The sequence below is a fragment of the Rhinolophus ferrumequinum genome, chromosome 11, assembly GCF_004115265.2.
Source record: "Rhinolophus ferrumequinum isolate MPI-CBG mRhiFer1 chromosome 11, mRhiFer1_v1.p, whole genome shotgun sequence".
Classification (NCBI taxonomy): domain Eukaryota; kingdom Metazoa; phylum Chordata; class Mammalia; order Chiroptera; family Rhinolophidae; genus Rhinolophus; species Rhinolophus ferrumequinum.
In genome coordinates this window covers 6,151,571-6,176,824 of record NC_046294.1, presented here as the reverse complement: position 1 = coordinate 6,176,824, position 25,254 = coordinate 6,151,571, and the positions used below count along the sequence as shown (strand labels likewise).

At 59.0% G+C, this 25,254-nt stretch overlaps 2 protein-coding genes across 5 annotated transcripts in view; one reads left to right on the top strand and one right to left on the bottom strand.

The window, feature by feature from the left end:
- The window catches only part of SCYL1 (SCY1 like pseudokinase 1), an 11,524-nt gene extending 3,687 nt beyond the window's left edge, over positions 1 to 7,837 (top strand). Inside the window, exons 7-18 of one of the 2 annotated variants that reach the window (XM_033119927.1) lie at positions 634 to 792; positions 1,645 to 1,752; positions 2,523 to 2,636; positions 4,322 to 4,477; positions 5,034 to 5,222; positions 5,342 to 5,417; positions 5,699 to 5,863; positions 6,085 to 6,227; positions 6,922 to 6,990; positions 7,083 to 7,295; positions 7,391 to 7,445; positions 7,573 to 7,837. In XM_033119927.1, the coding sequence (XP_032975818.1) occupies positions 634 to 792; positions 1,645 to 1,752; positions 2,523 to 2,636; positions 4,322 to 4,477; positions 5,034 to 5,222; positions 5,342 to 5,417; positions 5,699 to 5,863; positions 6,085 to 6,227; positions 6,922 to 6,990; positions 7,083 to 7,295; positions 7,391 to 7,445; positions 7,573 to 7,697 (1,572 nt within the window). In that variant the 3' untranslated portion in view covers positions 7,698 to 7,837. Of the gene's footprint in view, positions 1 to 633; positions 793 to 1,644; positions 1,753 to 2,522; positions 2,637 to 4,321; positions 4,478 to 5,033; positions 5,223 to 5,341; positions 5,418 to 5,698; positions 5,864 to 6,084; positions 6,228 to 6,918; positions 6,991 to 7,082; positions 7,296 to 7,390; positions 7,446 to 7,572 lie in introns of both variants that reach the window. The other variant, XM_033119926.1, reaches the window with a different exon arrangement.
- On the bottom strand, positions 7,689 to 25,254 carry LTBP3 (latent transforming growth factor beta binding protein 3). Of its 3 annotated transcripts, none has more exons than XM_033119923.1 (28): positions 24,631 to 25,254; positions 21,320 to 21,649; positions 20,974 to 21,176; positions 20,686 to 20,791; positions 20,398 to 20,490; positions 20,099 to 20,221; positions 19,440 to 19,598; positions 19,166 to 19,351; positions 18,583 to 18,599; positions 18,434 to 18,506; positions 18,157 to 18,243; positions 16,243 to 16,368; positions 16,027 to 16,158; positions 15,777 to 15,905; positions 15,416 to 15,538; positions 15,030 to 15,152; positions 12,151 to 12,273; positions 11,790 to 11,909; positions 10,744 to 10,872; positions 10,269 to 10,436; positions 10,002 to 10,085; positions 9,624 to 9,752; positions 9,394 to 9,531; positions 9,160 to 9,300; positions 8,852 to 9,013; positions 8,678 to 8,758; positions 8,463 to 8,594; positions 7,689 to 8,352 (listed from the first exon to the last, which is right to left on the bottom strand). In XM_033119923.1, the coding sequence occupies exons 1-28, from the start codon at positions 24,953 to 24,955 to the stop codon at positions 8,201 to 8,203; spliced, it is 3,894 nt and encodes a 1,297-aa protein (XP_032975814.1). In that variant the 5' UTR covers positions 24,956 to 25,254; the 3' UTR covers positions 7,689 to 8,200. The 3 variants fall into 3 exon arrangements, with proteins under 3 accessions (XP_032975814.1, XP_032975816.1, XP_032975815.1); XM_033119924.1 differs by having other exon boundaries at positions 7,984 to 8,352; positions 8,463 to 8,591; positions 24,631 to 24,981; XM_033119925.1 differs by lacking the exon at positions 18,583 to 18,599 and having other exon boundaries at positions 7,951 to 8,352; positions 18,434 to 18,507; positions 19,165 to 19,351; positions 24,631 to 24,981.

Genomic DNA, 25,254 nt, shown 5'->3' with positions numbered 1-25,254 from the left:
TGAGAGGTTAGGAGGACCAAAGGAGACTTTGAGTTGACAATCTGGCTGGTTTGGGCCTAGTGAGTGGTTTGGGCCCTGCTGTCCCACAGCCTGCCGTGAACCCCACCCAGTGTGGGGTTGTAGGTGTGCCTGACCTGGCCAGGGCCAGGAGAAAAGAGCAAGCCCCTTCACCTCTCTGAGCCTCAGTTTCCTCATCTGTGTGATGACGTTACTGGTACTCACATTTTGGGTTGTCTTGAGGAATAGAGGTAATGCTGATAGAGGGCCTGATCCCCCTGGTAGCTGCTTCCCTAGCAACAGGTCAGGTGGCAGTGATGAGAATGACACTCGCCACCTGACTGAGCACCTGTGGTGTGCTGGGCACTGCTGGCAGCTGTCATGTGCATCTTCTGGTCGAATCCTGAGAACAACGCTGGGAAGTAGTATAGTTATCATCCCAATTTACAGATGCAGAAACTTGCCCGAAGTCACAAGGCTGATAGATGGGAGAGTTGGGATTTCAACCCAGGCCATTGGGCTCACAAGCTTAAGTTCTCCTTCAGGCTGGGGTGACCCCTAGTCCTTGCCTGTGGTTGGGTAGGGCCATGACCAGGCTGATTTCCTCTTCCTTGTATCCTGTCCTCGCTCCCCCAGATCAAAGAGCCGGCTGAGAAGCAAAAGTTCTTCCAGGAGCTAAGCAAGAGCCTAGACTCCTTCCCCGAGGATTTCTGCCGGCACAAAGTGCTACCCCAGCTGCTGACTGCCTTCGAGTTTGGCAATGCAGGGGCCGTGGTCCTCACACCCCTCTTCAAGGTGAGCAGGGCCAGGGCCTCAGTGAAGGGAGACGAGCAAGGCTGGGAGCCCCAGGAACTGTGGGAGCCAGCCAGCCCTGTGGAACCATCCTGGAGAGGGGCAGCCTGGTGAGGGCAGACCTGAGCCCCCATGAGAACTTGGCTTTCTGCCGACACCCTGGTGGTTTAGCCAGCCAGGGCCACCTGACCAGCTGTCAGGAGGCTGGGGGGACCTCTTGTCCTTGGAGAAGGGAAACCCCCTACCTCCAAATTTCTTTTTCCAAAGGCCCCTTGTTTCCGATCCCTCAGCCCTTCCTCCATTTCCCCCAGACAGCCCTCCTGGACTGCCCTGTGTTCCCATCCCAGTTCCCAGGAACCAGGGGATCACCTGCTTACCACCTCACTTTCCATCTTGGCACTTGACCACTTGGCCCTCAGCTTTCCTGGCTGCTAGGGGATTCCTCAGACCCCAGTCCACCCTTACCTGGGTATCTGCCATTCCCCTTCTGCCCACCCTGGACTTAGCATGGGGAAGTGGAGAAGACAGCAAGCAAATCCTGTATCACTGGGAACCCCCAGAAAGCGTAGGCAGAATTCTGTGCATGTGTGTGTGTGTGGCAGGTGGCCGCCTGATTATAGAGGGATGCGGCACCTTTGTCAGCCTTCTGAGCGAGGCTTGACCCAAACAGGTTAAGGGCAGGGCTAGCTGAGCTGGAGTATGGCGCAGAGGCTGCTGAGGAAGTGCCTGTGCCCCCACCACCACCCCCTTCCCACCCTGGGAGATCAGCAGGGAGCCTGGGGAGCTTAAATGAGCCCAGTGGCTTCGCTCATCCTGTGGTTGTAGCTGAGCCCCGCTTCCTGCTCCTCCTCTCAGGTGGGCAAGTTCCTCAGCGCCGAGGAGTATCAGCAGAAGATCATCCCCGTTGTGGTCAAGATGTTCTCATCCACCGACCGGGCCATGCGCATCCGCCTCCTACAGCAGGTAGGGGCCCCGGCCAGGCCCTGACCCCTCCACGCCACGCAGCCCCCACTCTGGCTGCTGGAGAGGCCCTTATCCCACCACCAACCCTGGGCAGGTGGCTGGAGCCCCTGCCCTGACACCCAAAGCCCTGCCCAAACATACACACAGGTAGGGACCAGTGAGGACGAGCTCTCAGGAAATGGAGATAATCCCGGGGCTCACTGGCGGCTTTGGGAATGCCCAGCCTGCCCAGGCTACGGCTCAAATACCCCTCAATCTCCTGGCTCAGCTACCCTAGAGTGGGGATGGTGTCTCTTCTGCCAACCCAAGGGCAGCTGGGAGCATCAGACAGGACCGATGGGATCGAGGGTGGGGGCCCCTTGTGAGCCAGGAAGTATCTAGTGGCTCCGAGGTATCATTCCCTCTCCAACTGCCAAATGCACCAGCCCTCCTCACGACACTTGTCTGGGCAGGGGTGATGCCCCCTCTTCCAGAAGAGGCCATGGAGGGTCTGAGAGGGGGCGTGACACAGTCGGCCTGCTGAGCAGGGCCAGAGGCCAAGCCGTCCGTTCCCAGTCCCCGGCTCTTCCCATCACCCTCCTGACCTATTCTAACCCCTCCGTGCGGGCTTGAGGCCAGACAGAGGCCAGATGCATGGTGGGGGCTCAGGAGACTGGCCTGGCCAGCCAGTGCCTGCCTGCCAGGTAGGGAATTAAGCCACAAATGGTCCCACGGTGTGGTGGGGGGTGGAGGGGCTGACTGAGTTTTCACGCCCCACACCTGGGCCACAGATGGAGCAGTTCATCCAATACCTTGATGAGCCAACAGTCAACACCCAGATTTTTCCCCACGTCGTGCATGGCTTCCTGGACACCAACCCTGCCATCCGGGAGCAGACTGTCAAGGTGGGTGTGGCCAGGCCCAGAGTGGCCACCCCTGGTTTTCCAAGGGTTGGAGGGGTCTTACTGTAACCAGGACACACAAGTCTTGGTTGACCTCTGTTGGTGAGCAGGTCATGGGAAGGGCAGGAACCATCCTGCATGTGGGTCCAGGCTGCAAGTGGGTGCAGCTCAGCAGCTGCTGGAGGAGCAGACACTGGCTGAGCCCCTCTCTGGGATGCAGTATGCATAGGCCGACCAAGCTTCCTGCTCTCACAGAGCTTCTTTTGAGGGGACAGGGAGTGGGTTTGGCAGACAATAAACAGAGTTAGAAAATATGTATTGTGTTAGAAAGTGAGAGAGTGTGAAGAGAAGGGTTTCCAGTTTTAGAAACAGTGATGAGGGAAGACCTTGCTGATGAGGTGTCATTTAAGGAACCGAGGTGAGGGATTGAGCTATATGGAGATCTAGAGGAAATGTGCTCCTTGCAGAAAGAACAAACAGCATGTGCAAAGGTCCTGAGACTGGCCTGTGCTCGAAGTGTAGAAGTAGCAGCAAGAGGGTTCGTGTGGTTGAAAGGGCATGGGTGTGGGAGGTGGAGTCTGAGAGGTAATGGTGGGGTTGGGGGCCGAGGCCTCGCAGGCTGTGGCAGGGACCTGACACATTTGCTGGGAGCCACTGGGGAGTGAGCTGAGCACTGACCTGGTCTGACTTGTTTTTAAAGAATTGCTGTGTTGCTGTGTGGAGAATTGGCTCTCAGATCAAGGGTGGAAGCTGGGATACTGTTAGGGGCTGTTGTAGTGGCCCAGGTGAGAGGTGACAGTGGCTCACTTGTGCGTGGTAGCAGCAGGTGGAGAGAAGGAGAAGGGGCCACATTCCGAAGGTGAAGCCAACGGTATTCGCTGCTGGATAGATATGGAATCAAGGGGGTTTCTGAAGCTTCTAGCCTGAGCCACTGGAAGGTTAAGTAGCTGTTTACTGAGAAGACGGAGGAATTCTCAGTGTGCAGGAGGTGTTGGGTCCAGTCTTGGCCATGTCTGTTAGACAGCCAGGTGGAGATGTCGGGTCTGGTTGTGCGTGTGCAGTTTAGGGAAGGAGTCGGGGCTAGAGGTGCATATCTGGGTGTTGTCAGCTACCGGGCATGCCAAGCCATGGAAGGGGTGAGATCACCTAGGGTGAGGTGTGAAAGAGAAGGGGCCTGAAGAGTAACTCGCGGGGTCTGAACAGTAGGAGCTCAGCAAAAGGAGACGGAAAGGGCAGCCGGCGAGGTCAGAGGAGAACCAGGAGATGGTGGTGTCCTGGCAGACGAGGAACTGAAGTTTCAAGGAGGGAGAGCTCGGGAATGTCAGCTGCTGAGGGCTCAAGTTTGGTGAGGATGGAGAATTGGCCATTGGGTTTATCAACGTGGAGGTCACTGCGGACCTCAACCCCAGCCAACTGGTAGAGAGTGTGTGGGGGCTGAAATCTGAGTAGAGTGCAGGCAAGAGAGAGCAGGTGAGAGAGATGGGAGACAGTGCAGACACACTTCGGAGGTTTTGCTGTTAAGGGGATAGAGAAACGGGGGTCCCTTTCCTCAGCATTCTGGGTAGGGACCACGACCGTGTTTGGAGGTAGGAGTGGGAGGGCTTTGGTGGGTGTCCTCGGCACCCTCCCAGGCGGCCACTCCTGCGTGTGGCCCTTGGCCCACAGTTGCCACTGTCCCCGCCCTGCAGTCCATGCTGCTCCTGGCCCCGAAGCTGAACGAGGCCAACCTGAACGTGGAGCTGATGAAGCACTTCGCGCGGCTGCAGGCCAAGGACGAGCAGGGCCCCATCCGCTGCAACACCACCGTCTGCCTGGGCAAAATCGGCTCCTACCTCAGTGCCAGCGTGAGTGCCCCACACAGGTGCTGGCCGTTCTGTCACTGTTACAGAACCACGGCCTCCAGGGCCAGGCCTCCTCGTGTGGGGGCCGTTGTCCTCCCCGAGACCTAGGCTGTGGGCACTCCCAACCCCAGTGTCTGAGGGGTGGATTGAGTGGCACCAGGTGACACAGCCAGTAGCTGGGAACTGAACCCAGGACGGCTTGAGCCCACGGTATGTGTGTCTCCTCTCAGCCAACATTTGTACATCTGACGCCTGCAGTGCCCAGAAAGTAAACAGGAATGAATGAATTGGGTCAGTGGGACAGATGGGAGGGGAGGCACAGGCCCCAGACCCAGGGTAGCTGCTGCTCTGTCCCTGTCACTGTGAGGCAGCGTGAGCCCAGTCATCTGGGACGAAGCCAAGATCCAGAGTTTCCAGTCCATTCTCCCCCTTTGATAGTGATTAACACATTTTTCAGACTTGGGGGGCCCTGGCCTCTGCTCTGGGAAGGGAGGTCTGGCAGTTCTGGGCCCCAGGACTGAGCCTACACTCAGGAGCCCTCTCCCCTGCCCCACCCCAGACCAGACACAGGGTCCTCACCTCTGCCTTCAGCCGGGCCACTAAGGACCCATTTGCACCATCCCGGGTCGCGGGCGTCCTGGGCTTCGCTGCCACCCATAACCTCTATTCAATGAGTGACTGCGCCCACAAGATCCTGCCTGTGCTCTGTGGCCTCACGGTGGATCCTGAGAAATCGGTGCGGGACCAGGTGAGGCACAGCTGGGGCCTGGCCCTGGAGCTGGGCACTAGGGGATGCAGGGCCCACGCTGGCCAGGTGGGCTCCCAGGAACCCTGGAGGCCCCAGCTCTGCCCCTTGCTATCCCACAGGCCTTCAAGGCCATCCGAAGCTTCCTGTCCAAACTGGAGTCTGTGTCAGAGGACCCCACCCAGCTGGCCGAAGTGGGTGAGTGGCCCACATTCATGTTCCCTCTTCCTCCTGCCACATCCTTCCTTGACTGTCACCTGTCGTGAACCCCTTCCACCTCACTGGAGTATCTGAAAGCTGGAAGAACCCCAGAGAGCAGACTTGACACCACCCTTACCCCCCATCTTATAGATGGGAGAACGCAGGCCTGGAGAAGGGGGCTCACTACAGGCTGCTCTGTTTCGGTTCTTGCCGTCCTATCACCTTCCCCATGGATGCCAGGTGTCTTATACCTGTCTCTCTCCCCGGTCACTGCCTAGAAAAGGACGTCCATGCCGCCTCCAGTCCTGGAATGGGAGGAGCCGCAGCCAGCTGGGCAGGCTGGGCTGTGACAGGGGTCTCCTCACTCACCTCCAAGTTGATCCGTGCACACCCCACAGCTACCCCGGCTGAGACCAATGTCCCCCAGAGACCCGTGCCCGAGGGTGAGTGTCCCCGACTGGCTGAATCAGTGACTGAGGATTGGGGGTGCTGGCACCCAAGATCTGTTATGATAAGCCTCTCCCTGGGGTCATGATGGGGACATAAGGGATGGGATAGGGTCTCGTCCCCTCGTGAACTCCGCCCACACCCCACAACCTCTGCCCTGTTCCGAGACTTTCCTGGGAACCAGTGTGTGGGAACTCAGTGAGCCTCTGCTCCTCAGGACTTCCTGCCCCGGCCCCCACCCCTGTCCCTGCCACACCCGCGACCTCAGGCCACTGGGAGACACAAGAGGAGGATAAGGACACAGCAGAGGACAGCAGTACTGCTGACAGATGGGATGACGAAGACTGGGGCAGCTTAGAGGTGAGTGGGCTGAGGGGGCCTCCCCAAGGGACCTCAGCTCAAAGGTCATAGGCTGCCATTCACGGAGCTCGTGTGGGCTTGGCTGGAGTCAGGCTTGCCCTCGTCTGCACAGCATCCCTGCTGAGGAGGCATCATGAGGTGACCATTTATACCAGAGCGGGCAGCTGAGCCCCCACTCAACTCCAGGGGCCCCTGGGAGCAGGTGCTGGTTGGGGCAGCACACTGATCTTCCTCCTCCGCTTCCACTGTATCCCTCTGCCACCTGCTCCAATGCCTAGCCAGCCCCAGTGGTCAGCAAGGAAAGGCCACTCACAGGCCTAGAACCAGACCAGTCCTCCCTGGAGGCTGGGCTCAGGACTGGCTGAGGATGGAATGGGGCTGTCCTGCAGGAAATGGGGGCAAAGCTCTGGGCCCAATTTCCCCATCTGGCCGACAGCAGTCTCTGGCCCCCCGAGGCTGCGCAGAGGGGTGTGGAACTCTAGATGGCATTCCCAGTCTCATGGAGGAGTGACGGTGGGCTAGGTTCAGCGGGTCCACTTTATAGATGGGAAGCAGGGCCTAAGGAGCAAAAGAGATGGAAAGCAAAAGAAGGAAAGGGTGGAGCCCATGGCTGGGAAGGGCCCGGGGCCTTCCTCGCCCTTTTAGGTGGGAGGTAGGGGGGTTTATGGTCATGCTCTCCTTTCCACTGCAGCAGGAGGCTGAGTCTGTATTAGCCCAGCAGGACGACTGGAATCCTGGGAGCCAAGCCAGCCGTGCTGGGCAGGTGAGCTGGGTGGTACAAGAGTGTGTGCATACATGGAAAGTGGGGCCTGGCCCCGCCCTCCCTGTCTGATGCTACCTCCCCCTTTTCTGCAGCCCATGAACCCCAACCAAAAGTCCCCCGAGTCAGACTGGAGCGGCTGGGAGGCTGAGGGCTCATGGGAGCAGGGCTGGCAGGAGCCTAGCCCCCAGGAGCCACCCCCTGAGGGCACACGGCTGGCCAGCGAGTATAACTGGAGTGGACAGGAGCCCAGTGACAAAGGCGACCCCTTTGCTGCCCTGTCAGCACGTCGGGAGACTGGTACCCAGGTACTGGGCCCCAGTCCAGTGGGAGGGTGCAGACCTGGGGTGGGCATCGGCTGGGAGCTGGCTTCCACTCCAGCAGCCCCTGCTTCCCTTTTCAGCCAAGACCCGACTCGTGGGGCGATGACAACTGGGAGGGCCTAGAGACCGAGAGCCGTAAGTGCTTCCCTGGGAGGGCTGATGAGGAGGACACTCCCCATCCCATCCCTCCAGCAGGCATGGCTGGGAAGCTGAGACCAGGTCATCCTGATGCCCTCAGCCTGCCTCCCCTTCCTGTTCCCAGGGCAGGTGAAGGCTGAGCTGGCCCGCAAGAAGCGCGAGGAGCGTCGGAAGGAGATGGAGGCCAAACGCGCTGAGAAGAAGGCAGCTAAGGGACCCATGAAGCTGGGGACTCGGAAATTGGACTGAACCTTTGGTGTGGGTGCTTCCCGGCCACGGAGAGCAGGCCCAGCAGATGTATTTATTGTACAAACCATGCGAGCCCGGCCGGCCCGGCCAGGCACATCTCATGTGTACATAATCAGAGCCACAATAAATTCTATTTCACACCCCCTGTGCTGGGCTCAGTTTAGCCCCTCCGAGAAGGCTGAGGTCTGGAGCTGCCCTGTGGAGTTTGCACCCACTATGGAGGTGAACATCAATTTGCTTTGAAAGCGAAGAGTAAAGAGGCACAATCTGATTTATCAGTTTCTAGGAAACGCCCTCTGGGAGGAAGAACTGCAGCGCCCAGGAGACCCAATATCCGCTTGTAAACCAGGTGTAGCCCGCTGGGCATCTTCGGGACACGGGGCTCTGGAAGGGGCCTACGGGCCAGAAGAGTGCCTGGGTCGGAGCCCCAAGTCCTGGCAGAAGCGAGAGGCTGAGTTCGTCCCAGCGCTGGGTGATCACCAAGGTCCGGGCCCAAGGCGGTGTCAGCGGCGGCGCTGGGGCACGCAGGCCCCGTGCGGGCGGCTGCGCGCGTAGCCGTTTTTGCAGACGCAGCGGAAGGAACCGCTCGTGTTCACACAGCGCTCACTCTTGCACAGCAGCCCGCGCTGGTTCAGCTCTCTGCACTCGTCTATGTCTGGAGGTGGGGGTGGGGGTGGCAGGTGTGGACTTAGCGACGGCGCCAGAGCCGTGCTTCTGCTCCCGCAGGCCCCGTCCCCACCGCGGATCGGTCCCCTTGGTGCTTACCCACGCAGCGTGCGCGGGAGGCGTCAAGTTGGAAACCGCCGGGACACTCGCACACAGCGCCACCTGGCCGCGGAACGCAGCGGCCGCTCACGCAGCGGCACTCGTCCGAATCCTCCTCGGAGCTATCCTCTTCTGAGCCGCCCGGGAGAACACAGACGTCATCACTGCCCCCAGCGATGGCCGCACTACACTCTGTCCCTTCCCACTACACTCACCTCTGGGGGGCTTCCCCAGCAGCAGGGGGCTTGAGTCCCAGAAGGAATTGCTCTCACTCTGCGACGTCGGGCACTGGGACCCTGGGAGGGGCCAGTCAGTGATCAGCGTGGTGGATGCACCGGGCTCCCAACCCCCATACCCTCTCTGAGCCAACCCTTCCCTGGCTGGCTCACCGGCACCGCGCGGCAGGCACGGGCGGCACTGGGCGCCCCAACCGCGGCCCTGGCGACAGCAGCAGTCCTCGAAGGTGAGGGTGGGCCCAGCCAGGGGGCCCGCGCACATGCCGTCCTCTCCGCGCTGGCCCCAGCACACATCCCGCCGCTCCGGGGCACGCTCTGCGGAGGGGGAGCCGGCGTCAGGGAGGAGCCCAAAGCAAGGACTGCCCGTCTGCGCTCCAACCCATCAGCACAGAGGCCGCACCCCCAGAACTCCACATGCAGACAGGGCCCTGGAGTTGGCCCCGGATGACCCTTGCCCTCACCCGCCGGGCTCTCGGGGAGCTGACAGTCACGGCCGGAGGGCCCAGGAACCCAGGGCGGGCGGCACTCGCAGCGGTAGGAGCCCGGGAGGTTCACGCAGCGGCCAGGGCGGCAGGTCGTTGGGTCCTGGCACTCGTCCACGTCTACGGGCAGGAGGATGGGTGGGGGGGTGGTCACAGCTCGGCCTGGGCCCCTGCCCTCCTCTTGTTTCCCCAGCCAGCAGGCCCTGGCCTCACCCATCTCCTCTGGACTCAGACACTGGCGCTGTGCTGGGCTGTACTCCGCCGGGGGCGTGCAGGCGCAGCGGTAGCCGCCGCGCGTGTTCTCACACACTCCGTTTCGGCAGTTGGATTCGTCCAAGCACTCGTCCACGTCTGGAGGAAAAGCGCGATTGGGAGCAACCGGCCGGGAGTTGTGCCTGTCTCCCAGCCGCTTTCCCACGGCCGCCGGGGAAAAGGGCACTCACCCACGCACTCCAGCAGGCTCCCGTCGTAGTAGAAGCCTTGCTTGCAATAGCACTCATAGCCCGGCTGCGTATTTACGCACTTGCCCTCCTTGCAGATTTCCGCCCCGAACAATATGCACTCGTCGATGTCTGCGGAGTGACAAATATTGGGCGCCCAGCGGCCTCTACCTGCAGGGCCACTGAGGTCCGGCAAGCCCAGAACATGTGAGTTGGGGTTTCAGCGGGACCCAAGCAAACTAAGTGGGAGAGGCTTTTCCTGAGGTGACTTGAGTGATGGGGGCGGGGCTCAGTTGAGAGGAGGGGCAGATGATGGATGCGTGGGCAGGGCAGGGTCGGGTTGGTCCAAACCTTGGTGGGCGGAGCCGTGTAGGGACTTACCGCGGTGGGCTGGGATGCCATAGTTGACAATGTTGTTGTCCTGGGTGTAGCCCTTCCCGTCTGGGCAGAGGCTGTGGAATTCAGCTGCGAGGAGAGAGCGGGAAGGGAAGGAGGGAGGATTGAGCGTGTGCGTGCTGGCCGTCGGGCGCTGGTCAGAGGTCTCTGCCTCACTTCCCCACCTACCCAGGGAGGGGCCATTTCCCCCAATCCATTTCCTAATGAAGAAACTGAGGCTCTGGGAAGGAAAAGGGCCTGCCGGCTCCTGACCTGAGCTGTAGACTGGGCAGGGATAGATCTCGCAGTGGTCTCCCCAGCCAGCCCCCAGTGAGCAGCAGCACTCCTGCTGGGTGACATTGGTGGCCAGTACACTGTCGCAGAACACCGTGTCATCAAAGTTAAGGTAGCACTCCTTCTTGTGGTGGGGCTGCTCCACCTCTGAGGAGAGGGGAGGGCAGCTCAGGACCCTGCAGACTGTCTTTGCCTGTCCACGCTGCCCACCAACGGCCTCCCTCTGGTCCCCCACATTGCCTGGCTCCCCAAAGCCACCTGGTGAGAGCCAAACTCCATCCTCAGTGTGGCATTCAGGGCCCTCCTGCCAGGTCTGGCCCCACCGGACTCTCCCAGGCAAAAGAGATTTCTTCCTGTTCCCAACATTCCAGAGAGTGGGACCAGGATACATCTCTGAATCCCAGCTGCAGCTCAGGGGTTGTCTGGTCAGAGGAGGGAGCCCCGAGGCACTCACCCTCACATCCATGCTGGTCCTGGGTGAGCGTGAAACCCTCATCACAGACGCAGACGTAGGAGCCCTGCAGGTTCTCGCAGGCCCCGTGGGGAAGGCACAGGCCTGGGTCCTGGCTGCACTCATCTATGTCTGCGGGGAGTGAGGGGAGCCGGAAGAGCTGCTCAGAGGGAAACAAGCCCCTTTCCTTGGGGGTGAGCCTCAAGGGCCGCACACAAGTTCAGAACCTGAACTTCCACTTTGATTTCAAAGTACATACAATGGGAAGTTCACTCGTGTTTGCCTGCATGTGGGTAGATGTGTGAACATAGGGAGACTATGAGTCCTGGAAGTGAATTTGCAATTATGGTGAGCAGGTCCACACTCCATTAGTCTTCATAAAACCTTTAATGGCTCCCACTGACAACAGAATGAAGTCCTAACTCTCAGCTGTGCATTTGAGAACTTTTCAGTTTGGTCTCTCAATATCTGTAAGTCTCATCACCTTTTACTGTAAACCACGAACAACCTCAACTCTGTTTAGGGCACAGGTCTACTCTCCCCTGAAAACAACCAGCTCCTTCCAGATCCCTGCACTTTGCAAATACTGTTCTTTGGGCCTGGAATACCATCCCACGCTTCTCTCTGCTTAGAGAACCTATTTATGCTTTAGGGAATCTATTTATGCTTCAAGTTCAGATTCAGTGTCACCTCTCCATTGCAATTAATCACTAGTCCAGACCTCTTTTGGCACCCAGCACCCCGAACGGTAAAGATCAGTTTACACTTCAGCCCCCGAGCTGGGAGCCCTGGGTCATTGCTCAATACCCAGTGCACAGTATAGCACCTAGCAAATAGTAGGATCTCAGTAAAGTCTTGTTGGATGAAAGCATGTAAGGGTGAGTTGGCACATAGTAGACACCATGTAATTACTGTCGTTACTGTTACTGTTATTCTAGGTGAAAGAGTAGAAGGATGGCTGAGTGGATGGATAGATGGAAAGACAGACAGATCAACAGTGTGTCTAGGAGATTGCTGCTCCCGGCCATTCCTCCCAGTTCCCCCCATACCTTGGCACTTCCTGCCGCCTACCAGCCGGTGCCCCTGGGGACAGAGACATCGGTAGGAGCCATTGGTGTTGATGCAATCACCCCCAATGCAGGCTGCAGGGAAGTCACACTCATCAATGTCTGTATGGGATCAAAGAGGTGGAGAACCTCAGGGGCCGACGCCCTCACACAGCCTGAGGCTGCCAAGGCTTCCCACAGAGCCTCAGGGGGGGCCTCCACCCCATGCTCCATCTTGGATCTGGATGGGGGCTGGACATGGGAGTGCCCGGCTTGTTTACAGGTAGCTCCTGGACCTGGGGCCTGGGCAGTGGAGGTCCTAGGGTAGGAACAGGTCAGCCCCCCAGCTCTAGGCCCCTCTCACCCTCGCAGCGGCTCCGGTCCCTTGACAGATGATAGCCAGAGAGGCACTGACACTGAAAGGAGCCCGGTGTGTTGGTGCAGATGCCATTGTCACACACGTCCCCAGACTCACACTCATCCACATCTGCAGGACACAGGGGTATCAGAGGGTCAGGATCAGGGTGTGTGTGTGGGGGGGTCTAGAACCTTTGCTACCTTTGTCCCACTCCTGCCCATGCCTGGAACACAAGAACTGAGGCCAGTGGAGCTCAAGAGAAGCATGGGACCCTCACCCCCCTCCTGTGTGTCACACCATGCCCTGGTGACTAGGCTAGGTGCTGCCAGGAACCCTGGCTGTATCTGATTCCAAAGAGCAGGCATCCCCCCCTTCATTGGTCCTCGCCAAACAAGAGGCACCCTCCTGCAGCCCCTCCCCGTGCTGCCCTGGGCTTCCTTGCCCCAGCTTCTCTCACTTTCTGCTCTTACCCCCATCTGCCATGGCTCTCTTTCTTCCCATGTAAATAAGCTCTCCTATGTCTTGGTCCTTCTCACAGAATAATTTCTTCTGCTTGTGCAGTAAAGGAACTTGGCTCCCTCCTGAGAATGCGCTTCTCTGATGTCGTTTCTGGTGGAAGCTGGTCGTTGCCCACACCCCAGGCCCCTTCCAAACCATGTTCTTCCTCGGAAGAACCCTGGGCGCCCCCACCAGCCTTCCCCTTCTCTATTCTATTGCTGTCAGAACCTACCTTCCAGTCCCTCTCCCTCTGTTTTTCTCCCCATTCTAAGAGTTTTCAACATCCATGTGGTCAGCCAGGCCCAACCTCTGACTATACATTCCTTGATCTCTCAGTTTCCATGACCTTCACCTCCATGCCAGCCACTCACTCTTGGGACAAGGGGCTGACATCTTGGGCATGTCTCAGATGCTGCTTCCTTCCCACTGCCTCAGCTGTTCTCAAGCCCCCTACTCCACCTTCTCTTGCAGGGGCCCATGAACACCTCTCTTTCCTCTTCAAGGTCTAGCAAAGTCAGAGCCATGGCCGGCCGCTAGGCCTCTGGAACCTGGGTGCTGGGTCCAGCTGGAGCCAGACACCAAGCTGATCACACTGGGCCATGGCCACTCACTCTGGCCTGCAGCCTGGCCAGATAGAGCCTCAGTGTGGCTAGTGCCACCCTCTCCCCTCCTCTCAAGCCTTTACCTCTGGCCAGTCCCTAAGGCAGTTCCAAACTTTTTCTGTTCTCAAGTCCCTACTCAACTCAGGCCCTTTACTGTTTATTGAGAGAATTATGGTGATCTTCAACCTCCTAAAAATCACTATCTACATCCATTCCCTTCTTGCTCCCCTTAGAGCAAGAGATGTCCCTTCTCCTGTCCAGAGCTCCTCTCCCAGCTGCCCCTGTTGTCTCCTTGCCCACCTTCCTGGCGTCTCCTCAGCCTACAGCCCTAACAGTGTCTCCAGCTCTCTCTTCCTCATGTGCTACTTGCATCTCCTGGCTTCCCATCATGCCGCAGAAGCCACCCTGCCAAGGCCACCAGGGACCTCATTTTACAAGAACCTCTCTATTGCATTGAGCTCATCCAGCTCTGCCCTGGAAGCCTCCCCTCCCCAGCTTCTCAGCTGGTGCTCCTGGGACCCTCCCACCACTACTTCTCCCCCACCTCCCGCTCCTATTCTCCTGTCTGCCACTTATGTGGCACTGTCCCCAAGGCTCTTCCAAGGCTCCCCTCACTGGACTCCCCTCCTTGGCTGAGCAGGTGAACCTCAAAGTTCCACAGCCTCCACAGTCCACAGTTCTGGGCGGGCATGTCTGGCCCAAGGCTTCCAACCTGTATGGCTCACCCTCTCCTGGCATGTCCAGCCAAGAGGCCCACAGGGGCCACCCACTCAACTTGTCCAACATGAAACCTAGTGTCTTCCTTCTCAAACATGCCCCCCTCTTGGGGACCCTATCCCAGCGAGTCACCCAAACCAGAAACCTGGAGGGTCCCTCACTCACCTCTCGCCTCACCTGGACATCCAGTTAACAAGGTAATTTTTCTCTAATATCACATCATCTCATGACCATCCGGAGGCCACTACTCATCGCGTCCACCAGTATCTCTGTTCTGAGTCTCCCCAATAGACCTCCAGCTATTCTCCACACTTGGCCTCAGGGAACTTTCTACAGCAACTGGTGAATCTTGTCCCCCTTCCCTTTAAAATGCTTCAGGTGCCTCATCACACCCTCAGGATGAAGCTCAACCTCCTGGGGGTGTGCTTAGGGAACCCTCCAGGGATGGGGACATGCCCCTCACCAGCTAGCCTCAGCCCCCACCCCCTGCTAGTACCTTACAATTCCCAGCACACTCTGCGCTGTTTTTCACCTGAGTCCACCAGTGCTGAGCCCTCTGCCTGCTGTCCCTCTCACCTTTCTTTGCTTGACTAATTCCTATTGATCTTTTAAGACAATTCAGGCTTCTGCTCCTCCCAGCCCTGCTGGGGTTTCCCAGGAGCACCCAAATTCCATCCAGGCCCACAGCCCTGTGCTCTACAGTCTGTGTCTCATGTTCCCCAGTTTTCGGAATCCCAGCCCCCAGCAGGCCTCTTGGCGCGTAAAACATATTAGTGTAACAGAGACTACTAACCGCCCGTTCTTTTATGTCTTTTTTTTCCTTCAAATTTAAGTAACATGCTTTGCAAACGCAGCTTCAAGCCTTGCCTCCTAAGACTCTTCCTACATTGAAATTCTGGTGGCCCTTTCTGGGTCAGGTTCGCTGAGACAATGAGTGAATGGATCAGTGAAACGAGGGGTGAATTAGCTACCTCCTGCACACCCGTCTGAGAGACTGGGTGACCCGGTCCCCAGCTTCGGCGCATGAGTGGGTGGCGGGTGGCATTGCGGGGGAGGGCGGGAGCTCACCCAGGCAACTGCGGCCGTCTGGTGCTGGCGCGTAGCCCTGGGCACACGTGCAACGGAAGGAGCCTGGGAGGTTCTCGCACCAGCCGGGCGAGCAGGGACTGCCCTCGGCACACTCGTTCACATCTGCGGCGAAGAAGGCTCATCTTGGACTGCGCCCCACTGCACAGGCACTGTGTCAACGTGGGCAGTCCCCTCCTCCCGGGATGGGGGACCTCTATTCCCGGGAGGCCCCGCCCTCGAGACGACTCTCACGGCCAATATCTCTACCCTCGCCCTGTCCCACATAGACTCGGCCCCATATTGGGGGCAACGCCGGGACCGGCCCTTTTTATTGGCCTCCGAAGTCCCGCCCTCTATCCTATTCAGGACCCAGATCCCAGCCTCACCGCGGCAGGCCCCGCCCCCCTGGCTGCGGTAGCCAGGTTGACAGGCAATGCACTTGAAGCTCCCGGGTTTGTTCTCGCATTTGCCATCCGGGCAGGAGCTAGGGTCTCGGCATTCGTCGATGTCTGTTCCGGAGGGAGAAGGAGGACCCGTTTAGGGATAACGTGGCCAGCCAGGCACTCAGGGTCCTCGGCAGGGCCTCCCTCCATCACAGATCAGCAAGGCAAACCGGCCCTTCTGGGCTTCCGGACCCCAACCTCTGAGAGGCCCTGAGCTGGGCAGAGACAGTTCAGGTCCTCCGCCCCCACCCCAGGTCGAGGGACAGCTGAGGACCCCCGTCGGTCTGGATCGTGTCTCCCGCACCTTCGCACACAGGCGGTCGGGAGGCTTTGAGCCGGTAGCCAGGGTAGCAGTTGCACTTGTAGTGACCAGGAAAGTTGATGCAGAAGCCACCGTCGCCGCACAGGTGGGGCTTGGCGCATTCGTTCAGGTCTGAGCGGGAGGAAGGGGGCGCGAACGGAGTGCAAGGGACAGCGGAGGGATTCCGCGGGCGGTCAGGAGGAGAGCCCCCCATCCACTCAGCCCCGGCCGCACCCGCCCTGGCCTCGCTCACCCACGCAGGAGCGCCCCCCGGCGCCCACGTGCAGGCGGTAGCCGCGGTTGCAGTGGCAGTTGTAAGACCCTCCGGTGTTCATGCAGACGCCCCTGCCAGTGCCGCACGGTTCAGCCTCGCACTCGTTCACGTCTGAGAAGGACGCGCCGTCAGGGAGACTTCAGAGCGGTCTCGCGAGCCAGGGCCGCCCCCGGGCCACCCACACGCCCCGCTCACCCACGCAGTAGTGGTGCTGCGGGTGCGACCGGTAGCCCGGGTTGCAATGGCAGGAGTAGCCGGAGGGACCTTGGATGCACTCTCCGTGGCCACAGATGTTCTGGTTCAATCGGCACTCATCTGTCTCTGCGGGCCAGGGGGCGAGAAGGGGGCGGTGGCAGGTCAGGGGGCGAAGCAGGGAGCACTCACGGTCTGCCATGTTCCCAGTGGAACCTCGATACCCACCCCTTTCCTAATGACCTGGATACCTGAGCCTCATCACACGGTGACCCTAGGTCCCTGTACACCCACACTCCATCCTAGGGTTTCCTACACCTCCATCCCAAACAATCCCAAACCATGACCCCAGGTGCCTGACATCCTATCTCCTCAACTCCAGGGCACCTTGATACTCTCTCCCACTCACTATACCATGTCCCCAGGCACCTCAATATTTTAAACCCTGCAGCCTCAGTCACACCAAATTCCTCGAGCCCAGTGATCCCCAACCACCCTTGTCTCGGGGACCTGAGCCCCCCATTCCAGAATGGTTGATTTGCTTCCCCTCCCAAGGCAGGCAGGAACTGGTTTCCAGAGAATTGCGGTTTGCCCCATGGTTGTTCATAGGTGGCCAGATCTAGGAATCCCCCTCACCCTCTTTGTCACCAGACCCAGGACTTCCTGCCTCCCTCCTTTCCCTCTTTCTAGTCCCTCCCCTGCTCCACCCTCCTACCCCATGCAACAGGCCTTGATACTGAACTTTGCCCTACCCCCGAACACACCAGGCCAGTGGGCTTTTGCAGGTTGTTCTCTTTGCTTAGAGTGCTTCTCCCTAGGCATTCTTAACACCGCCCCCTAGAAGCCTCCCCAGGTGCCTCTTCTTCCACATTCCCACAGCCCTCAGGGCTGTCACAGGGTTGCCCTATTCTGTGCAGGCCTCCAGGCCAGCCACCTTCCACCTGATCCTTACCCTAGGAGCAAATCTAGCCTCTGGGTTTCAATCATGCTGGCGGCTCCCATGTGGCTTTGGAGTACACACAGACAGGGGCTTCAATCTGGCTCAGCTGTGTGACCTGAGGCAAGTTACTGAACGTCTCTGAGTCTTAGCTTTCTCATCGGAAAATGAGGCCAACAGTGCCCACTTCACAGAGTATGAGAAGGCTAAATGATATTTAGTATGTAAAACTTTAGTCAGTGCCTGGCAGAGGGCGATTGCTCAGCCATAGCTAGCAATTATTATGATGCCCGAAACGCTACATACACTTCCCATAGCCTTTGGGATCAAACCCAAACCTCTTCACAAGGCTCCATGCACCAGCCCTTCCCTGGTTCAGAAACACTGATCTGTGTGTGGTTTCTCCCTCTTCCACTAGTGTTTCATGTTTCCATGTCTTTGCCCAAACTTAGGAATGTTTTTTTCACCAATCTTCTCTTTAATTTCTAACAATCTTTAAAGCCCTGTCAGAGCCTCCTCTCATTGCCACCCTACAAATGATCACAACCCCCAGACTTCCTTTCTTCTTCTCTGATTTATTTTTTTCATAGCATTTATGAGACAGCCTAGATTTTTACTCATTGATCTGTTGGTTGTCTGCCTACTCGGCAAGAACAGGGAATTTATGTCTGTTTTGCTTACTTCTGTATCCCCAGCACTTAAACAGTGCCTGGCACATAGTAGGTGCTCAATAAATGTTTGTTCAATGAATGAAGGAATAAATGCCTTCGGACTGGATTGACCACCATAATGCCCAGATCGTTTGAGGGCGGAGTAGGGTCTCTGCTGCACACTGAGGCACCCCTGGGGCCTGGCACACAGTAAGCCCTAGATAAGCGTTTTTGCTCCGGAAATGATTGGAGGGAGCGAGTAGGAGAGGAGAAAAACTAAGCTAGGGGGCGTGCCTTGCCCGGGGCGTGGCCTAGGTGGGCGGGTCTTACCTGTGACCTGAGTAGGGGCGATCTCTAACGGGGGCAAGTCCGGCAGGAACCAGCGCACAGTAGACGGCGAGGGCCGGGAGATCAGCTCTGGGAGCAGCAGCGCACACCCGTCAGGAGGTGAGAAGGGTGGGAGCGCCGCCCCTCTCTCGGAAGGCCACTAGCTGGGAACTTCACACCCAACTTCACCGCCCCCGGCCCCCCCACTCCCTGCCTAGGCCACGAACTTCCCCCCGCAGCGACAGCTCTTGAGGACTGGTCCCTACAGTGCCCATCTCACCGGGGTAAGGCCGGGCAGGAGATGTGGTGGCGGTCGGATGGCTTTGCTGTGCTGACTGCTCCTCAATCACTGGCTGCAGGTGACAGCAGCATGAGCCCTCTGTGTCTCCTTTACCTCCCTGTCCCTCCCTCTTGGGTTCTCATACTCACTGAGTCCGTGCTCACCCCTAAAAGGGAAAAAGATGGGGCTATTAAGTGTGGGGCTGGGAGAAGAAAGTCAAGTGTGGGGTCAGCTGTTGAGTATTTGTGGTTAAGGTCTCTAAGAGTTCAACAGTCATGTCTCTGGGCCAAGTGTCACGGGTTAGATCCTGGGGTCAGGGAGTGTTTGCATCACTGGTCAGATATGGGAACAGATATGGGGAGTGATGGTTGTTCAAGGTCTCTGGGTTATAGAACAAGGCTTAGGAGCTAATAGCTGGGGTCCAATCTCTGGGTTAAGGGTCAGATCTAGGGCCAGCATTTGGGCTGAATCGATGCCCTGGTCTGGAAATCAAAGGGCTCTGGGGCCAGAGGAATAGATCTGGAGGGCAATGGATGGTCAGATACTGTCGGTTAGGGGTTAAATCCCGGGATTACAATCTTGGTTAGGGGTGAGAGGATTAGCTCTGGGCATCAATGGTTAGGACAGGTATCAGGAGTTAGAGGTTAGACTCAGGTTATGTCTGATCAGGGATCAAAGGGTCAGATCTAAGGGTTCAGCATCTGTCAGAGAATAGAAAGGGTCAGGTCAGACCTCTCTCTTCCTCTGTGATCTCAGGTGGTGGCGCCCGGCTGGGGATCTCAGGGAGCTGCTGGGGCTTGGGTGGCCCGTCAGGGTGCAGGAAAAGGGAAAAGTCACTTTCGCCCTGAATGGTGAGCGTCTGGTGGGAAGTGAGGATGTGGTACCCCTTTCCAGCGGGGCAGATCTCCTTGAAGGCAGCTGTGGCCAGAGCAAGGGGCAGAGAAGTGAGTGTTTCCCGGATTGGCACAGGGCCAGCCAGCCCCTAGGCCCACACACCCAGGCTCACCAGTGCCATCAGCTGGGCAACGCTGGCACCGCGCACCCCAGGCCTTGCCGACACTGCAGCAGCAGAGCTGGCGGGTGAGGCGCGTGGTCAGCGGGTGCTGGCACTGGTGCTCAGGGCTCACCAGGCGGAAACACAGGCTCTTTTCCTCTGGCTTGTCCGCTGCAGGGACCAGTGATGGGCATGGCATCTGGGCCTGAACACTGCCCACGTCCCTCCTCGCAGTTGCTCCAGACCTTGCCTCTTTGGCCCAAATAACCCTTGATCCTCATGTGGCCCTCGACCCCATATGACCTTGAATTCATGTGACCCCTGAACCTGTGTTATGCTGACCTCATGTGACCCTAGGTACCTCTGTGACCACTGACCCCACTGACCCCTGATTCTAGCGGCTCTAGACTTTTCCGCTCCTACCCATCAAGTCTATGATCTCATATGACCTTGACTCCATATAGTCCCTGAGCCCACGTGACCTCTAACTCCAGATCCCTCTGACTCTTGACCCTGCTGATCCTTGATCCTATCTACTCTAGGCCTTGCTCCTCCTACAGTCAACCCTCAATCCCACTCTGACCTCTGCGACCTCCGATCCTGCTGCTTGTAGCCTTACCCCTCCTGCCCACGCCTTATGACCTCCCAGGGACCCAAGCCCTCAGTCTCACCAATGCACTGCGTGCGTGAGGGACCCAAGCTCTGGCCAGGTGGGCAGACGCAGCGATAGGAGCCAGGGTTGTTGAGGCAGTCACCATGGCGACACATGCCGGGCATTGCGCACTCATTGATGTCTGTGGTTAAGTGGGAGTTTGGTTCCTCTAGTCTGGGGCCATAGGGTGACAGCAAGCTGCTCCAAGAACCTCAGGGCCCTGCTCCACCCCACTTCCTCCCTCACCCACCTGTGGGACCTCCCCCAGGGACAACTGGCCTGCCCCTCCAACCCACAGAATCTCCTCGCTGGCCATACCCTGGCAGTGGGTGCTGTTGAGTCTCTTGTAGCCCTGAGGGCAGTCAGCGCCCACCTCACCACGTACAGGCCCTGGCTTCTGCACCCCTGTGTCTGCAGAGAGATGACAGCATGACAGGGGAGGGCACTGGAGGGCCCTGCAGGGAGGCAAGGGAGGGCACAGGGAGGGGCAGAGTGGGATGTAGAGAGGAATTTGGTGGGCAGTGGGAAGCGCAGGCTGCACTGGGCTGGGAGGGGTGTGAACGGGTCCACCCTGCAGTAGGGGTATCCCTGAACACAGGCACTCACACTGCAGCTGGGGGCACTTGTGGCACTTGCTCTGGCCCCAGGCGGTACCGATGCTCCCGCAACAGTCCTCTTGCTTGGTGAGGCCAGGGAGTGGATTGCTGCCACACTAGGGGAAGGAGCATGGACAGGATCACAGGGCACCCAGCCCCCACCGGACTTCCCTCCTGAGACCCTTTTCCTCCCTCTTCATCCCACGGTCCCTCGGTTTTGAGCAATCCCTGTGAGTTGGGACAAGGCAACCCTGAGAGACCACACCGCCGGTCCAGCCGGGACTATGGATTCACTCACAGGCTGCTTGGGCAGTGTGTCCTGGAAACAGCGGCCCAGAGGCTTCTGGGTGGGTGGTCGGGGGTGCTGGGGCTTGGGGTGCTGTAGCAGGTGCTGGGAGGGGGCTGGACCCTCGGCATTCGGCCCCTCAATGCGGTGTACTTGGACGGAGGCATCAGGTGGATGGTGGACACGCACGTTCACCACGGGGGGCGGGGCCTGCACTGGGGGGCGGGGCACCATGGCCTCAGGACTGCCCCACACCAGGTGGCAGCGTGCAACTCCTGCAGGGCTGGCCTTTGCCCAGGTCCCTCCACCCTAGCACCCGCCCACGCCAGCCTCCCCGGGTCTGCCCGTGGCCCGATACCTTCTGCTGAGATCTGTCCTGGCCCAAGGGGCACCAGGAAAGCTGCATGCTGGGCAGGGGGCCCCTCCCCGGGCCCCGGTGGATCCGCGATCACCTGGACCGCATAGATGGCGTGTTTGCTGGCCACAGACTCACTCTCCGGAGCCAGGGGCGGCAGCGCACCTGTGGACAGGGCCCCGGCCCGGCCCAGCCCAGGACCGGAACTGCCGGTGCCCCCGCCAGCTCCTCCGGCGGGCACCTGGCAGAAGCGACCCGTGAAGTCCGGGGGACACAGGCACTGGTTTCTGGAGGAGCACTGGCCGCCGTTCATGCAGGGCAGAGGGCACACCACTGGGGAGGGGAGGTGGATCAGGGCGTAGGCCAACCCCCACCCCCAGCACCCAGGCCCAATCTTCACCCACATCCTGTGTACCCCCCTCCTTCCTACTTCCTTGCCACCCACTGACTGTTCTCCTTGGGAAGCTGGTTTTTGTAACACATCATACACACACAGAAACTGACCTCTATGTTCCCCAACATCCTACCCATGTTGGCTTCTGGAGCTTCAAGTCTTGCACTTAAATCCTAGCTAGGAGGCATTTGTCAACTGTTGGGCTCTAAGCAACTTCCTTCCTCCCCCTCCCTATGCCTCAGTGTCCTCATCTGTGGGGATATTGTCTATTAAATGAGGTAATACCTGTACAAATGCTCAGCCTCGTGCCTGGTACAGAAAGGGAATTTAATAAGTAGTAGCAAATGATGATGATGGAATAGACTTTTCCTCCTCTGACTTTCTTCGGTCTTTCCTGGGAATGTGATCTCTACCTAGGACTTCCTCCTCTTCTAAATTCTCTCCGATTCAGGCCTCAGCCCTCTGGGCTCTTCCTCTCTCCCTCCTTTTGCCTTGCCATGTCAGGGCCCACACCTCACCACTGCCAACGATGCCCACATCTGTAGCTACAGCTCCCCAGGTCCTCTCTGGGGCACCTCCACCCAGGAGACACTCCGGGATATCAGCATCTTGACTCCCCACCCCCTCTGACCTTCCACCACCAGGGATCCCTGCCTGCCCCGCCCCCTCATTCATAACTGAGCCTCTAGGGTCCATCTCTCCTGCTCCATTCCCTCCCTGCCCCCACTACTTCTGGCCTTTGTACTGTCTCATGCATCCATCTCCCTCATTCCTCTTGCCCTCTGCCCCTCCCCTTCCAGCCTCTCCTGCCTATTCACATCCCAGCACCCCCATCACCCCCCTCCCCTTCACGACCACCTCCCCCTAGAAATCTGCCTCAGGCAAAGCCCTGGCGTAGTCACACTCCTGCTCATGGCTGGCTTCCTTGCAAGGACAGTTAAGGCTCTCCATGGCCCGGAACGAACCTTCTTTCAGCCCATCCCCCTCTGCATTTTCCGTGTGCATTTCCCATTACCCAGGACTCATCTCTCTGCTACAAAGGATCCACATCTTCTGTCTCCAGGGCTTTATTCATGCCATTCCCTCCACTTCAGAGCCCTGTTCCCCATCTCTACATATTCAAATCTTATCCCTCCAGTGTCAGCTTCTCCTCCTCACACCCCACCCACATCTGTCCCCTCTCCTGAGTTATCACCCTTTGCCCCAGCTCTGCTTGAGTTGGTTATATGTCTCCCATACCATACAGGGTGCTTTGAAGGGGAGGGCCAGGTCTCCCTCAGCTCTGGGTTCCAGAGGTGCAGGGGGAATAACTGAGAGGCTGGGACCTCTGTCTTTGTGTCACACACATTCACATCTGACATCCCACTTTGGGGCCCTGAGCTCACACAGCAGACCCAACCCCTCTTCTGCCTGCCCCGTGGCTGCCCTCACTTCCCACGGTGGTAAGATGGGGGTGCTGCTCTCCTGGACACCCTGGCTAACAGCATCCTAGCCCAGCCCATCCTGCCTGGTCTCCTGGGGCCAGGACTTTCAGGGCAGAAGGGGTGTGTCCTGGGCTGGGGGAGGCAGGATCTTCTTCCTGCCTCCCAGTGAGTCACCCATAGCGGTGAGGGTGACCTCTCAGTGACACCCGCCCACTGTGGCCTGGGCGCAGAGCCTGGGGGATGTGGGCAGCATGGATGGAGACAGCAGCCTGGGCAGGATGGCCAGGGGGCCTGGGAGGCCCTGCCTGTATACACTCACATGCACAGTCATCTTGGCGCACATACACACTCACAGACTCATTCTGACACCAACACAGGCTCATATAATCACTCCCACAGTGACTGGAGACACACACCTAAGACAACAGCACAAGAAGTATGTACTTAATCACATTGTGCCACCCCAAAGCCCATGCATACCTTTGTGTGTGCCATGCGCACGCACGCGCGCACACACACACACACACACACACACACACCCCTCATGAGAACTGTGAACCACATCCGTGGGGTTCCTTGGGTCTGTGAGGGTCTGTGAGTATAGGAATGTATAAGAATGCTGGTGCCATCCTGGGCCTGGCCTAATTACCCTGTCCAGGAGGGTAATTACTGCTGGGACACCTCCCTCTGCCTGCCCCAGAGGGCCCTGGGGGAGGAGAGCTGAGCCCCAGGCCTGGCTCTTTGAAGAGAGATGCTGGGAAAGGGGTGGGTTCCCGGTGGAACTGGGGAGTCATAAGGGCTTGTTGGCGGGAGACTCTGAGGCCTCAGGCAGAACCGTTGAGAGCTTAAGTCCCCCATAATGGCATAGATGGGACACCAGGAAAAGGGGGGGCTGAGGACCCACACCAGCCTCTACCTCCAGGCCTGCACCCCACTTGTCGGGCCTCCACACCCCTCCCCTCCCAGACCTTGCCAGTAACTAAGTCCCTCGCCCCCAGTCCTGACCTTAATGCTTCCTCCCAGAGAATGCAGGTGTCTACCCCTGGCGGGCCCAACGTTAGACATTTTTTAAGACTTTTCCTGTTTCTTCCAGTAAGTTTGTTTCTTGGGGGAATGTTTATCCCTTCTCTGAGACCTCTTGCCCCAGTTCACATTCCTCAAAGCCTCTGTGTGCTGACCTTGACTCCCTCTCAGAACCCAGCACCTTCCTAGAGGCCTGTGTCATCCAGGACCCCAGCAGCACCCTCACACCTTAGGCCTCAACCCTAACCCAGAGCTGTACAGTCAGGGCAGCCATGCAGCCCTCCCAACTCTGGTCCCAGGATTCCAGCCTCTCCAGCCCGCTGATGCCCTCCACCCCCGGGTCCCAGGTCCCCAGAGCACTGCTCTCAGTACCCCTGACCCCCAATGTTATATGGCCTACTCTGCCATGTATCCAGCATTTGTCCTGGTGCGGGCCTTCCCGGCTCCCCCAGCCCGTGACCCCTGGCCCTCACCCACGCGGAAGCCGGAGCCCGTGAGCGTGTCCGTGCTGTGGCCGTTCTCGCCGATGAGCGTCATGTTGGAGCCCTGCTGACAACTGTCCCGACACTGGCCCTTGAGGCAGGTCCGCTTGCAGATCACCGGCGCAAAGACCACCTTGAAGCGCTCGCGAGCCAGCGCCCCGCCCCCGCCGGCGCCCCGCTCGCCCGCCGGCCCCCCCTCGGCCCCTCCGCCCGGGCCCAGCAGCAGCAGCAGCAACGCCAGCAGCCCTGCTGCCCCCGCCCCCGCCCCGCGCATCTCAGGGGCCAGGCCGCCAGCAGCCCCTCGGGGCCCGGGCATCCGGGGCCACAGGACCCGGAGGGCGCGCCCGGGCGGGGGCTATGGTCCCGGCGCCCAAGGCAGGCAGCAAGCCAGGAGCCCCAGGAGAGGGTAGAGAGGGTCGCGAAGGCGAGGAACAGAGGAAGTTCGCAGGGAAGGGACAGCAGGCACGGGCGGGGTCCCAGGAGAGCCCAAGAGATGGAGGCTGGACAGCGGGGAGCCCAGAAACTTCCACCGCCCGGGAAAGAGCCCAGCCACGAACCGGGCCCGGGGCCTGCGAAGGCCCCAGACGGAGGCAGGCGCGAGGAGGCCGCAGCAAG

Coding starts and splice junctions, on each gene's coding strand:
- LTBP3 (XM_033119923.1), bottom strand. CDS start 24,955: ATGCCCGGGCCCCGAGGGGCTGCTGGCGGCCTGGCCCCTGAGATGCGC. Junction 9,753..10,001: donor TGGCATCCCAGCCCACCGCG/GTAAGTCCCTAC, acceptor GTCACTCCGCAG/ACATCGACGAGTGCATATTG. Junction 9,301..9,393: donor TCTGAGTCCAGAGGAGATGG/GTGAGGCCAGGG, acceptor TCCTGCCCGTAG/ACGTGGACGAGTGCCAGGAC.